The 14,659-nt window shown below is 33.6% G+C and overlaps 1 protein-coding gene across 17 annotated transcripts in view; it reads right to left on the reverse strand.

The window, feature by feature from the left end:
* The window catches only part of PPIP5K2 (diphosphoinositol pentakisphosphate kinase 2), an 83,111-nt gene that overhangs the window by 14,346 nt on the left and 54,106 nt on the right, over positions 1-14,659 (reverse strand). For 11 of the 17 annotated variants that reach the window (XM_027545503.1, XM_027545494.1, XM_027545496.1 and 8 more), the window contains 6 exons: positions 14,301-14,428; positions 13,618-13,732; positions 7,944-8,051; positions 6,174-6,290; positions 3,493-3,660; positions 1,048-1,221 (listed from right to left, as the gene is read on the reverse strand). In XM_027545503.1, the coding sequence (XP_027401304.1) occupies positions 1,048-1,221; positions 3,493-3,660; positions 6,174-6,290; positions 7,944-8,051; positions 13,618-13,732; positions 14,301-14,428 (810 nt within the window). The remainder of the gene's footprint in view (positions 1-1,047; positions 1,222-3,492; positions 3,661-6,173; positions 6,291-7,943; positions 8,052-13,617; positions 13,733-14,300; positions 14,429-14,659) is intronic. The other 6 variants (XM_027545498.1, XM_027545507.1, XM_027545502.1 and 3 more) reach the window with 1 other exon arrangement.

Genomic DNA, 14,659 nt, shown 5'->3' on the forward strand with positions numbered 1-14,659 from the left:
GAAAAGAAACAATTATTATAGACTGATATAATTTCACTCTCTCTTAAAAGAAGCCAAATGCCCACTCTTAAACAGCTCCTGTATTTGAAGGGGGAAAAAACAATCACAAACAAAAGAAAAGACAGACAGAGACTGTTGAGATCACCATACAATTACTGATCCATGCACAGGCTTTATCAGAGTAACCTTTGAATATTCACAGCCTTAATGGATACCATAATCCCTTTTCCTATAATCAATGCATTGTATTTCCAAAAGGAAATTGCTGAAGTTCTTGGAAAAGTCATGTGTAACAGCAGACCTTCCATTGTGAAAAACCCCCAAAACCCACAGTATTTTAAGTTTCCAAACGTCACCACAAAAAGTCCTTCTGAAGTCATTTATTTTGACTCCTTTTGTTGGGGCATATTGTTGATGGGCACATATACATTGTCCCCTTTTATCTTAAAGAAAGCATTAAGATATTATACAGCTAAAAAAAAAAACCATATTGTACATAATTAAGATAATACTTTCAGATAATACAAAGTGAGGGAGAGAATCACCAGTATTCGATGTATCCTGCTAATTAACACAGGGCCACATAAATCTGGATATTTTTAAAAAAATTTTTAGGTTCTCAGCAAATTCCAAATGGAATCTATTTTTTAATTATGGAGGAAAACGTTATTAAATTTCCTTACTATAAAATTATATAACTTTATTTCTGAATATTTTAAAGGACAATTAAATTAAAAAATTTTTCTTTCCTTTTAAAAAAATTTTATTAACAAGCTAAAGTTCCAGGAATGTAAATTTTATTGACTAATTTTAAAATCCTGGATATTTAACCCCCTCCAGTAAAAATGCTAAACATAAGCAATTTAAGTGGTTTCTTTCCCTCAAAATATTGTCAGACATCACAAGTGTTTTAAAATGAATTCAAAATTAAAAAACGGAAGGATTTACTCTGATGTAAAATATAAGGGATTAGATGTCCTCCAAGACAGCTGTTTGTTGCTCTGAATGCGGGGAGGAAAAATGTTTAATGAAGTAAAGTTTAAAAACCTGTTGCCATGAGCCAAAAATACTGGATGTGAAAGCCAATGATTTGGGGGAGACAGGGGAAGAAGTGATTTGTTCCCCTGATCTGCGTCTTCGACGCCCAGTGCCCACACCACTGGTGTAATGCAGCCAGGTACCAGTACCCTCTGGGCTAGACACACTCAGGGGGCTCTCTTCCTAGAAGTGAGAAAAGGGGCAAAAAAAAAAAAAAAAAAAAAAAGCAGAGCATGCAAAGTTAGATACAACAGAGCCAAATGATCAGAAAGAAAAAAAAATACAGTTTGTTTGTGCTTATCAATTTTTTAAAAAAACTATTAAACAGTAATTTGGGAGCCAAATATTTTAATATTTGAGAAATTGATAGGACTCACTTATAAATCTAATTGTGAGTAATAACAATTATGAGAATTACTTTCTTATCTTAAAATGCAAAATATTTATACTGCTTAATAGTTGTCCCTTCTCTCTTAGAACTGGAAAGATTTTAACAATTTTTTATCTTGGCAATGTTAAAAATTTGAATGTATTCTGCTTAATTTTAGATATTTAAGAGGTTTATACTGGGTAAACTTTTCAACCCAAAGCACTAAAGAATCCTTCAAAGGGTTAAAGAGACTTCAGTGTATATAATGTATAAAGGATAATTCGTTTGCCAGACAAAAAAAATTAGAGATCATGAGATGGAGGATTCAAATTGCACTCGTCTACACTTATATGCTATCTATTTATTTATGCCTTCCAAAGATTATTTGTAGAGTTCAGTAGACAAAACATGCAGCAAACATTCTCAGATTATATGTTTGCATGTTCAGATTTCAGACAGTGAGGACACAGTAAAATCTACTTGCACAAAATGAAGAGAATAGTCTTTTTCTCTGTGTGTCTTTGGGAAGTACAAACTTCTGATATCCATGGAGATGATGGACGCTGGAAAAAGTCTTCAAGGTTTTACTTGAATAATTTCCCTTATGGAAGTAAAAGTTTAGCATGGCATAGAAATAATCTCTTGAAAGCAACTATTTAAATATTTATGAGAAAAAAGTTTAGCAACGTGTTCTGTGTTTTAAGAGTTAACAAAGGGCAATGATTTTGTTGACGATTTCACAAATATAGTTCTGTTGGAAAATGTAGTCAAGGAATACATTTACTGTATCAATGTTACAGAATTTTTTCGGAGTGTAGAAAAAGGTTTAATGGTGAAATTATAAACAACCTGATAAATTACAGATTGCTTTGTTCAAAATCATCAAAATCACTGCCCTCACACAAATGATATTTTAGGTTATATTAATAAATGTCATTTCCCAATTTTCTAAAATTAACCCCAGGTTTCTCATTCTTAAATTAAGCTATAATAGAACAAATAACCTCAAATTCTACAATTGTTAATCATCCCCTTTTATAATTAACTTAAAATATCCCATTCACGGGAAACCCTAACTAGTACACACTTTCCATTATAAAACAATGTATTTTATTTAGAAGCTTTTCCTATGCATAATTGTTGAACTGGGAGAATCAAAAGAACATATACTTGTATAATTTGAGGCGAGAGAAATGAGCATAATTCTTTTTTTTGGTGTATATGTTCTTACTTACCAACTGTTAGATAGTATACCTAACTTAAGATTTGGTGTGTTTGATCATCAAAAAATATTTTAGCTTAAAAGTTGATGGTGCTTCCTATCTTTATACTTTTGCTTGAGAATTTAGAAAACATAAGCAATGATTTCAGATCAGTGCTGAATCATCCTATAGAAAATATAAATCACCCACAATGAAGGTATTTAAAGAATAAAAATGTATATAGATATTAAAGATTTACTTAACAAACTTCATTCCAACTGCTCAACTTTCCTTTTAAATGTTATTTTAGTAGCTATTTAAATGTTATTTTGTTATTGAGCATATGAATTAGCCCAAGTTATTTAATTATAGATCTAAATACAAAGGTAAAGTTTTCAACTGCAGCATCCAATTTTCAAATTCCTATTCTGACTTTTACAATCAGGTTAACGATTTAGAATGTCATATCTTAACCTACAGTGTTACTGGAATCAGCTGCTGCTGAAGTGTCTCTGGAAATTCCTCACTACTTTTAACCAAAAATTATTCCTGATTCATTAAATCAGATTTTTTTAAAAAGTTCTTTACTAGACTAACCTAAAGTGACAAGGAAAAAAATGGATCAGTTTGTAAAAAGGCCTTATTTTACTACTTATATTGAACTTTGTTATGAAATCTATAAAACTCCAAATTCTAAAAAAGTGATCTTTGTATTTTCTGCCTCTAATTTTAAAAAATTTATTTGAAAAATTGATAAAGTTGACAGTTAAAAATCTGGTAGGTTCCCAAGCTTAATAATTAAAGCTGTATTTTCTTTTCTGTTTTATTAAAATATAGTTAGTTTACTTCATTAAAAAAACATGCTCTGACAAATATACTTACTTCATTTGTAGCCATCTTCCTAGATCTTGGAAGTGGAGACTTCCTGTGTATATGAATTGGCTCTGATACCATAGGCTTAAACAATATCACAGCTCGATCAACCTCATCTTTTTTGGAAGTATGTGGTTCATCATCACTATCAATTTTAAAAGCTCTCCTGCCTTCATTCTATGCAGAAAGAATATAACATAAAAAAATTCAGATAAAACAAATCACTCTTTTTAGATGAACAAATTAAACCACCAATTGGTATGGTCACTTGAAGTATATATACACACACACACACACACACGTTTATTTATTCAAATGGATTGATATATGAATTCTTATGAAAATCTAGAATTTTTCTGGGTATTGTAAGACAGATGACAGAGTTCCTAACTTCAAGAAATACATATACTCTCTGGATAAATGAAATAATAAAATAACAATTAAAAAGCCATATAAAACAAAATGCTTAATAAAATTTCATCCAATGCCCAAATAAATAAGCCATATTCATAAATAAATGACAGTTAAAAAAAAAAACAGAGGTCAGTTTTGTTACCAGTAATGTCATCAACTCAAGCACAAACTGAAACAATATCTGGTTATAGAAAATTCAAATTCTATTCCAAATATTTCTAACAAATGTGATGACTGCACAATCAAAATAATAACCATTTGATGACTCACTCAATATTTACTGAGTACTACCATGTGTCAAGACTCAGATGAATAAGATACTGTCCCCAAAATATAAGAGTCTCACAGTATAGTACAGAAAACAGGTAAGTTTAAAAAGATTATATTAAATATTCATCTAAATAGAATGGATAAATTGGGGCATGGTCATACAGTGAAACATATATTTTAAAGCAGTAAGAATGGGCAAACTAAAACCAATTACATCAGTGAACCTCACAAATAAACGCTGGCTAAAAGAAGCCAAAGTATGTAAAAACCTTCATTAAACTAAGGGGTATAAAAAATAAACTTCAACCCAGGTAAGGGATATCTAAAAAACTAGAAAAAATCATCACAGTTAATAATAAATCACTGAAAGAGAAGAATGCCTATCATCACGAAATCTACTCAACATTTTACTGGACATCTGTCATCATTCAGAGATATGATCATATACATAGAAAATTAAAATGACTGGATAAATTATCAGAATGAATAAACAGCATACAGGAAGGTTGCCAGTTAAAAAATCTTTATACAAAAATTGAGTTAAAATTCAATTGAAAATAGCAAACAAAATAAAATTTAAATGAGTCATTTATGACAACATTAAAAAAGAATTTAGGAGTTAACCTGACAAATAAAAGATATTAAAACAATCTTAATTTTATCAAAAAGATATAAAGAATAGCCAACTAAATTCAGAGAGATATATATACCAAGTCCTAGGACTAGAAGATTCAATTCTGAAGAAGTGTTATGTCCAGAGAAAACTAGAAGAAGTGTTATGTCTCTCAACATGACCTGCAGAGGTCATCTAATTTCAGTAAAAATTCCCAAATACTTTCTGCTTTAGTCTGAGAATGAACAAGAATGCTTGCTATCAATACTTCTACTCAGCACTCTACTGGTCCTAGCCAGTAGCACTTCACAAAAAACATACTCAAGTGGCCAATGAATATAAGAAAAAGTACTAGTCCTTACTGGTTGTAAGGATAATGTAAATTTAAGCCACAATCCCCCAAACAACTCATTAAAAACACTAATCATACCAAGTGCTGATAAAGACATGGCAGTAGCTTTGGAAAGTTATTTGACTGTATTTTTAAAAACTGAACATATGCATACCCTATAACCCAGCAATTTTATATCCAAAAGAAATGCATACATATGCTCAGAAAAAGACCTGAAAAAGAATGTTCATAAAAGCATCCATCTTCAAACCCTGAACTGCAAACAAACCAAATGATCATCACAGTGAAATGGATTAACAAACTGCACCATATTTACTTAATGTAATAACTACATGGCAACAGAAATGAAGAACAGATGAATTTCAAACACATAATGAAAGAAGCCAAATCTACTTCCCATCCTTAAAAAAGCACATATTTTGTGAGTTCACTTTATATAAAGTCCAAAAGTAGACAAAATTAATCTATGTGCCAGAAGTCAAGATAGTAGTTATCTCTGGGGAGAAAGCAGGGAGGTTATGATATTGAAGGACACAATTATTTCTTCTCAAATGATATTATTCTATGACCTGGCTAGTTGTTTTACAACTGTGTTTATTTTGTGATGTACCATTAAACTACACGCTTATGATTTAGGAATGTTTACCAATATGTATCATAGCTTAGTAAAAAAAAGTTTAAAGCTGAATACATATTTAACTTTGTAAGGTTATAAGAATTAAAATGCGGTAATTAACTCCAAGTGTTTAGTAAAGCATGGACTGTCCTCAAGTAAAACAACAGCCAAAAACAGAAACTACAGTTATCCATTCTAAATAATGATCTTAAAAATCCCCCCAAAAAAATCTAGAAAAAGGATAAAATATAAAATTCTCATATGCTTAAAAATGTGTATCCATCCAAACCATACCTCAAGAAGTTTAAACCATGCTATTTAGTAGTTGAGATAAGAATTACAGTATGTAACAGAAAATTCTTAAAGAAGTCACATTTAAATTTAGGACTGTAGTAACTATGGAGTGAGAATTTCATCTTTGTTACCTCCCTTGAAGCTGGTCTATATCCATAGCCAGAGGGTAAGTTTTTGTCTTCTTCACATCCTTTGGCTCCTGGACTAAAATGTAACTCAACATGAAAGCGTTCTTCAGAGGAAAGATCCTAAAAAAATATTATAGAACATCTTCAAAATGAGAAACTTTAAATTATTGATTTACCTCTGGTAACACATGCAAGAATAAACAGAAGAATTGTACAAAAAAGCTCTTAATGTCCCAGATAACCATGATGGTGTGGTCTTTCACCTAGAGTCAGACATCCCAGAGCGTGAAGTCAAGAGGGCCTTAGGAAGCATCACTATGAACAAAGCTAGTGGAGGTGATGGAATTCCATCTGAGCTATCTCAAATCCTAAAGGATGATGCTGTTAAAGTGTTGCACTCATTATGCCAGCAAATTTGGAAAACTCAGCAGTGCCCACACACAACTGGAAAAGGTCAGTTTTCATTCCAATCCCAAAGAAAGACAATGCCAAAGAATGCTCAAACTACCACACAACTGCACTCATTTCACATGTGAGCAAGATAATGCTCAAAATCCTTCAAGCTAGGCTTCAGCAGTATGTGAACTGAGAACTTGCAGATGTACAGCAGGATTTAAAAAAGGCCAAAGAGATCAAATTGCCAACATACACTGGATCATAGGGAATTAAAAAAAACAGCTAATCCTGCTTCATTGACTACGCTAAAGCCTTTGATTATGTGGATCACAACAAACTGTGGAAAATTCTGAAAGAGATGGGAATACCAGACCACATTACCTGCCTCCTAAGAACCTGTATGCAGGTCAAGAAGCAACAGTCAGAATCAGACATGGAACAACAGACTGGTTCCCAATTGGGAAATGGGTACATCAAGGCTGTATATTGTCACCCTGCTTATTTAACTTATATGAAGAGTACATCATATGAAATGCTGGGCTGGATGAATCACAAGCTGGAATCAAGACTGCCAGAAAAAATATCAACAACCTCAGATATGCAGATGGAAGAAACTGAAGAGGAACTAAAGAACCTCTCGATGAAGGTAGAAGAGGAGAGTAAAAAAGCTGTCTTAAAACTCAACATTCAAAAAACAAAGATCATGACATTCGGTTCTCTCACTTCATGGCAAATGGATGGGGAAAAAGTAGAAACAGTGTCATTTCATTTTCTTGTGCTCCAAAATCAACACATACAGTGACTGCAGCCGTGAAATTAAAAAGATGCTTGCTCCTTGGAAGAATAGCTATGACAAACCTAGATGGTGTATTAAAAAGCAGAGATACCACATTGCCGACAAAGTCTATATACTCAAAGCTATGGTTTTTCCAGTAGTCATGTATGGATGTGAGAGCTGGACCATAAATAAGGCTGAGCATGGAATAATGGACACTTTTGAACTGTTGTGCTGGAAAGGACTCTTGAGAGTCCCTTGGACAGAAAGGAGATCAAACCAGTTAATCATAAAGGAAATCAACTCTGAACAATCACAGGAAGGACTGCTGCTGAAGCTCCAATACTTTGGCCACCTGATGTGAAGCACTGACTCAGTGGAAAAGACCCTGATGCTGGGAAAGATCGAGGACAGGAGGAGAAGGGGACGACAGAAGATGAGATGGTTGGATGGCGTCACCGACTCAATGGACACAAGTTTGAGCAAACTCAGGGAGATAGTGAAGGACAGGGGAAGCCTGGTGTTCTGCAGTTCATGGCGTTTCAAAACGTTGGAGACGACTTGGCGACTGAACAACACATGCAAATCAAGAACTCTGTTACCTTGTTAGGGTCCTCATAGAGCATGATAACAATCTGAGTCATGTAGTTGAGTTCATTGACAACATTTAAATAATCCATAGCTCGTTTCCACTGTTCATCCTTTGATTCCTGAACAAAGGTATATAGTAAGCATTTTCTCATATTACTTGAAAATCATTTTATTTTCATTATGACAGTTCGTTTAATCCTGACTGACATTACACAAATGAAATACTTCCACGCACAATCTTTCAAAATAACTTCATTAATTTAAATTTAATAAATCACCTAAGCTTAAATAATTTTAATTCTCTTATCAGTAGTATTAGAAACTCTAGTGGTATTTTTTTTTTTTTAGTAACTCATAGAAAGTAAAAATAAAGACTATCTTGAGATATGATACCTATTAATTGAATTTTGAGGGTAAGGGGCAGTTGTTAACCTTAAGTTCCAATGTAACTAATATAGTGTCATGTTTCATAAAACAGAACACTATCCCATGAAAGTAATGACTATAATTAAATATCTCTCATTCCACTGTAGTTTTTTAAACTGTAGATATTTTAAAACAATTAGCAGGAGAAAGTACAGGCAGATTCTTAAAACCATCTGCTTCATTCCTAAAATCACTCCACCATCATTTAGAGAATCAATGGTCTTTAAACATGTAATTAAAGAGCGTCAGAACTGAAAGGGACCTTACAGAACACGTATTACAAGCATTCAAAGTAGAAAATTCTATCTCAAAAGGGAAAACTACTCAAAGTTCAAAATCTACAGTCAATAATCAACAAGGTCTATTGACACCTTGTGTACATCAGAGATAATGTCCTTCATCTCATGTCATAAACATTACAAATATATAAAAGCATCCAACAATTTTTTTGTATATAAGGGTTTTATATATACACTGAGAGTATGTAAGAGTTTCAGCTTTAATATAGACTGTGTTTTAAGAAAAAATAAAATTTGACACGCAAAAGCCAAAAGTCAAGACCACATGCTGATTTTTTAAAATTCAACACGTATTTCCTTTTTAAATTTGGACATCATCCGTCTCTGAGGAAGCATTCCAAATTTTTGGAAAGTAAAGTTAAAGCAATATTATATGTCATTTGTGTAATTACATGTATACTTAAGTTTCAACAAATGGCTATTAATACGTTTAAATGCTATAGAGCAGCTGCTCCCAACTTAAGCAACACTCCACAGTAAAAACTGCATGTGTTTGTGTGTATCTGCCTATGTTTGAGGAGGGGATATGTTCAAAGATGTATGTATATTTTCTTTCAAAATTTATAAGAAAAACAAATTAGCATAGCATTACTGAATACCACTAGATGTAAATTATTGTAAGTGATGGGCTTAAGTTAAATATTGAAAATTTTCAAGATTGAAAAGATCTATTAGATTCTGTGATATGGTATTATTAATAAGAACACCATGTAATATCTAATTCAGTGGTACAGATATAGACTTTGCTAGGTCTGATCTAATGAAAAGATAAAACAAAATATTTTATACCATCTTCCTAAACACAATTAATATGCAAGAATTCATAAAAATCTTTTTTAAACAATTAAGGATCATTAAATATATTCCTTGAAATCTTACTTATAATTTTATTTCCTCAATAAATCTTTAAAAAAAAATCTACTATGGAGAGACAGATTTTACCAAGTTTACATTGAAAAATCTCAACTGGGAAGAGACCATACAAGGTTTTAATTATATTAGCTACAGGCTCTTATTAGGATAATATGAGCTGGGATAATTAATTATAGTTCAAATAAATTTTTTAAAGTTTTAAAATTAGAAAATAGGACATCATTTTGGTATAAGAGCTTAATTTTTACTTTAATTTTTTTAAACCCCAGAAGCCCAGATTTTTGACAGTGGAGTTGTTCAGCTTTTGTTTTAGAAATGTAGCTGAACGCAATATATACTACAGCCACCACACTCTTTAGATCACTGTGAGACAGCCTCCTAACTGGTTTCCTCAAATCTACTTCTACCTATCTAATGCCTACACAGCAACCAAAGCCGTTCAATTCCTTGCTTAAAACATTTCAAGGGCTTCCCAATCCTGGAATGGTTCTCCAATCTTATCTGCTACAATTTTATCCATCATTCACTTTTATTCTCCAACCATAGGCTTCCTATCCATTCCCATATCCTTTGTTCTTCCTATCTTATAACTAAGTACAAGGTTCAAGGGTGACCACAAAAGAAACCTATCTCTCCCCACCAAAAACAATTCCATCATTATTAACGGATATATAAGCTCTTGCCTTTGCTAACTAAGAGTCATTTTTTCTCTATTTCTTTTATTAAAGCTCCACTAAACCACATGGGCTTCCCAGGTGGCTCAGTGGTAAACAATCCGTCTGCCAAGGCAGGAGATGTGAGACGTGGGTTTGATCCCTAGGTTGGGAAGGTGCCCTGGAGTAGGAAATGACAACCCGCTCCAGTGTTCTGGCCTAGAAAATCCCATGGGCAGAGGAGCCTGGCAGGCTATAGTCCATGGGTCACAGAGTTAGACATGACTGAGCGATTGAGCCCACATAATCTGTATATGTAATCAAGGGATGCTCCTTTGTTACTCCATTAAGGAATAAAAAAAGAAATAAAAACAAGGGGGAAAGAACAGATGAATTAGAAAATTTGATGGGAACAGAACACTTACACAGCCTTAGGGTAACTCTGTGAATAATTATTCATCAAGGCCAATGATAAGAGATATTAAGAATCAAGAGACATATTCCAAATCTTCATGTACATTTCACTGTCCTTTATTTTAATAAGTACAAAAGAATACAAAGTTGAATTCATTTTCTTTTAAGGATTACTTTTTTATAGATGTGCATAAATGTATATACCTATATATATATATATATATATATATAAATTTTTTTTAATTCTTATTTTTTGGTACCTTAGAGATGGCTGAAAGATATTTTTGATATATAATAGAAGTGACAGTGTATTCTAGATAATCTGTGGTTTGAGTGTACTGAGAAAGGGGTTTTATAATTTCTAAATCTGCTTGGTTAGCACTTCCACTGCTAATCTCTAAAATGTCATTTTCCTCACTTTTTCAAATACTGACTTCAAGGGAATCTTATCTACAGCTACTGCCTCAGGCATCATTAATGTGTTGGCTTCCCAACTCTTGCGCCTTCAACCCATACCTCTAGCCTTACATATAAACATGCTACTGGTCATCTCCACTTGATTTATCTTCACTTATCTCACTATTGTATGTTGAACCTATGACAGACAGATAATTCATGTCTTCATTTCATAGGTCTTTGAAATGAGATTGAGTTCTCTTGAGAACTAGCGCCTCAAACTCAAGCTGTCTAAAACTAAACTCATTGCTTTCCTTCTAACACCTGATATTTCTGCAAATGTTACTCTTCTCAGTGAATGATGGATAATTTTGTAAATGATCCTATGTTGGTAATATGGGAACCTTCCTTGACTCTCCTTTCTTACTTTGCATATCTGTAAGCACAGGAAGGGCCTCAAGGAGAGTGGTAAGGAAAGTTAAGATGCCTCAAAAAGAGTGTTAATGAAAGCCTAAAGGACACTGAGGAGACTGTTGGTGAGGGATCATAGGAGGGTTAAAAAAACCTTATTGGAAACTATAGGATAAAAAATGCGTTCTACATAGTGGCATAAAATATAGAAATACTATAGCCTGTAGACAGTGTAATTCAATGAGCTAGCTACTAAGATTTCCAGAAAAAATTCTGAAAACACCACCAAGATTCTTCTCGTTACCTCTGATAAACATTGAGGAGAGGGAGATAAGCTATAGGAAATGGTTAATTAAAAAGGATCCAAGACTTGCAGGAATCAGAAATAAAACTGTTTCTTATTTCCAGCCTCTCCAGAGAGTCAACAATGCTATAATTCAAAAGTGGCTTTTAGGAAGAATGGAAACACAAGAATCTGTCATGAAAACATGGGTATGATGGTAAAAACACTTGCTAAGACTTCAGAAAGACTTAAGGCTCACAGATTTTTCAAAGACACAATGACTTTCTCAGGATCTTATCAGCATATCTCTCAGATACTCCCTATTAAACAATAAAGACTGCTGAGTACTCTCTCAGCAGCCAAAGAGGGAGTCCAATGTATAAATTAACTTATTCTTAAGAGATCTGTGGGTGTGAATTAATAGAGTAAATTATATATTCCTTTTTGTTTTTTAAAATTATACCATCTTGAACTAAAAGTAAAAAGACTCTGGATCTCCAAACTTCTTTGGGCAGGAAGCAGGTTAAAAAAACTACTTAGCTGCAAGCATGAGCTACTTTTTATGGAAAAGGAAGGATGACCTAGATGAAGCCATCAAGAATCAAAAGTATAAAGCCATGAACCATTAAAAACAACTCCTAGTAGTATGCCAGAGCCCTGATTAAGGAACGGGCATTAAGTACCTAGGCACACTTCAAAACTGCCATGGAGCAGTGACGACCATGGTGTACCTTCTGTTTTCCCCTCTTTTTGAAAAGGTTGCCTAAGGCAGTTATCCTATGCTTCTCGATGCTGTATGTCAAATGTATGACAGATAATTGGTGTCTTCATTTCATAGGTCTCTGAAATGAGACTGAGTTCTCCTGGGCACTCAAAGGGTTCTACCCAAAGAGTCCCACCCATATCTGAACAATTTAGATAATGAGATCCTGGAGGTCAAGTTTATGCTATAATAGATAAGCTTGGAGGAATATTGTAGAGGAGATTAAGTGAAATCTGCACGTGGGAGAAATATGGATTGTATGCTAACATACCGTGACAGACCCCGTTTTTCAAATGGCCACCAAAATATTTCCAATCCCAAGGACTCATCTTATAGTGAGTGACAAGTGATATTCCACTCATCTAGTACTATGAGTCTATCCTCCCTCCCTTGAACCTGGATGGACCTCTGTGACCACTTCAACCAAAAATGCTCAGTAAGAGTGAAAGGACATAACCTGGTAAGTTAGATCATAAAAATACTTTATGCTTGCTCTTGTTTTCTCAGTGCACTTCTGGAACTCAGCTGCTATCTTCTGAGGAATATGCTGTATTCTGAGGTCACACGAAGAGGCCATGGTATGTATTCTGGTCCATAACCCCAGCCAAGCCCCCACCTGACAGTCAGCACATCAAGAACTAGATATGAAAAGAAAGCTGTGAGGTGATTTGAGCTCCAGCCACTGTCTGAGCTGCAATCTCATGAGAGACACAATGCAAAACTGCCTAAATGACCCAAGTCAAGCATTTAAAGCAGGACAGAGAAAAAAAAACCAAAAATGTCCGTACTTGTTTTAAGCCAGTAAGCTTTGGTATTGATTCATTATGTTACAGTAAGAGTCACAATGTCCAAACACCAAATCCTGTCGATTCTAATCCCTAAATAATGCGAATTCATCAGATTCTCTTCATCTTACTGTCACCAGCTTGTAGATCACTTACAATAATTTGTATTATTGTTGGCTTAAAGGGATTTCCTCCAGAAGGAAGAAAACATGTCATTATCTCCAACATCTAGCACAATGCTTGGTAAACAGTAGACTCTTGACAAATGATGACAAATAATGAATTATTAAAAACTGTACAATAAAAAATGATGTCAGTGATCTGATTACAAATTCAGTAACACATACTTGTTAAGTAGATTGATGTAACTTATTCTACTTACATCGCATAAAGCACCATAGCGAAGAATAGACAGTAAAGAATGTACGTGACTTTCACTGGTGAAATACAATCTGGTACGGACATGACGTTCAGGTGACAGAACACCTCTGGAATACCTAAAAGTCAGGAGCAGACAGTGTTAAAACATAACCACACAGTTAAGACTCATTAAGTACTGAAATTATTTTGTAAAATGGAATTTAATCTTCTAGTAAGTGAATCTATCACTCTTTCCATCACAACTGAGGTGTTCTTAGTAGACATTTCTCTAACATGAAGATAACTGAAACTAACTGAGACCACTGAGATTAGCCAAAGAAGAGTTAATATTAGTCAAGTTCACTGTAAGAAGGTCATTTAAGCACCTTTATTAACACTGAAAGAGATCACAGCACTAAAGGAGCTCACAGATGTTAATGCTGCTGAATGAGGATGATCACTGATGATCGCATGTGAATGGTAACACACATCCCCTTTCCCTGTGACCCTCAGTTTTTTCCTCCAGTTTGGAGCCAAAAAGAATACTGGTTGAAAAGTTCACTATTCGGAACATCTAGGTAATCTGTATTTCCACAGTGTAAAAAGTGATACACTCCTGCCTTAGTCATAGGAACAACAAAAATTTAGATTTCAAGTATGCAAAAACAGATGCCTATAGACTTAAATACCAGTACAGTCTCTTACACAGGATGGAGTTTATTTACAGTGTCATCATCTTGTGTCCTTTGAAGATCTGAGCGAATTTTTCTAACTAGAGGAGTACAGTAGCCTTTGGCAATCTCCAGTTTTTCAGCTTTAGTTATACCATATTCCTGAGCAGAAAATACACACTATTAGAAAAAGGGTATAATCATAAAGAATTCCAATAAAGGTATTACTAAATTTAAGAATTTTAGTGAGTGACAAATATTTTTATCAAGGCTTTTTTGAACATTACACAATTATTAATTTACATTTCTACAACTTCAAGTATATTAGTCCCCACACTATTAAGTGTAATTAGAAGAATATTTTTTTGTGGAACTGAAAAACAAATAATTTCT

This window comes from Bos indicus x Bos taurus, chromosome 7, assembly GCF_003369695.1.
Source record: "Bos indicus x Bos taurus breed Angus x Brahman F1 hybrid chromosome 7, Bos_hybrid_MaternalHap_v2.0, whole genome shotgun sequence".
Lineage (NCBI taxonomy): Eukaryota > Metazoa > Chordata > Mammalia > Artiodactyla > Bovidae > Bos > Bos indicus x Bos taurus.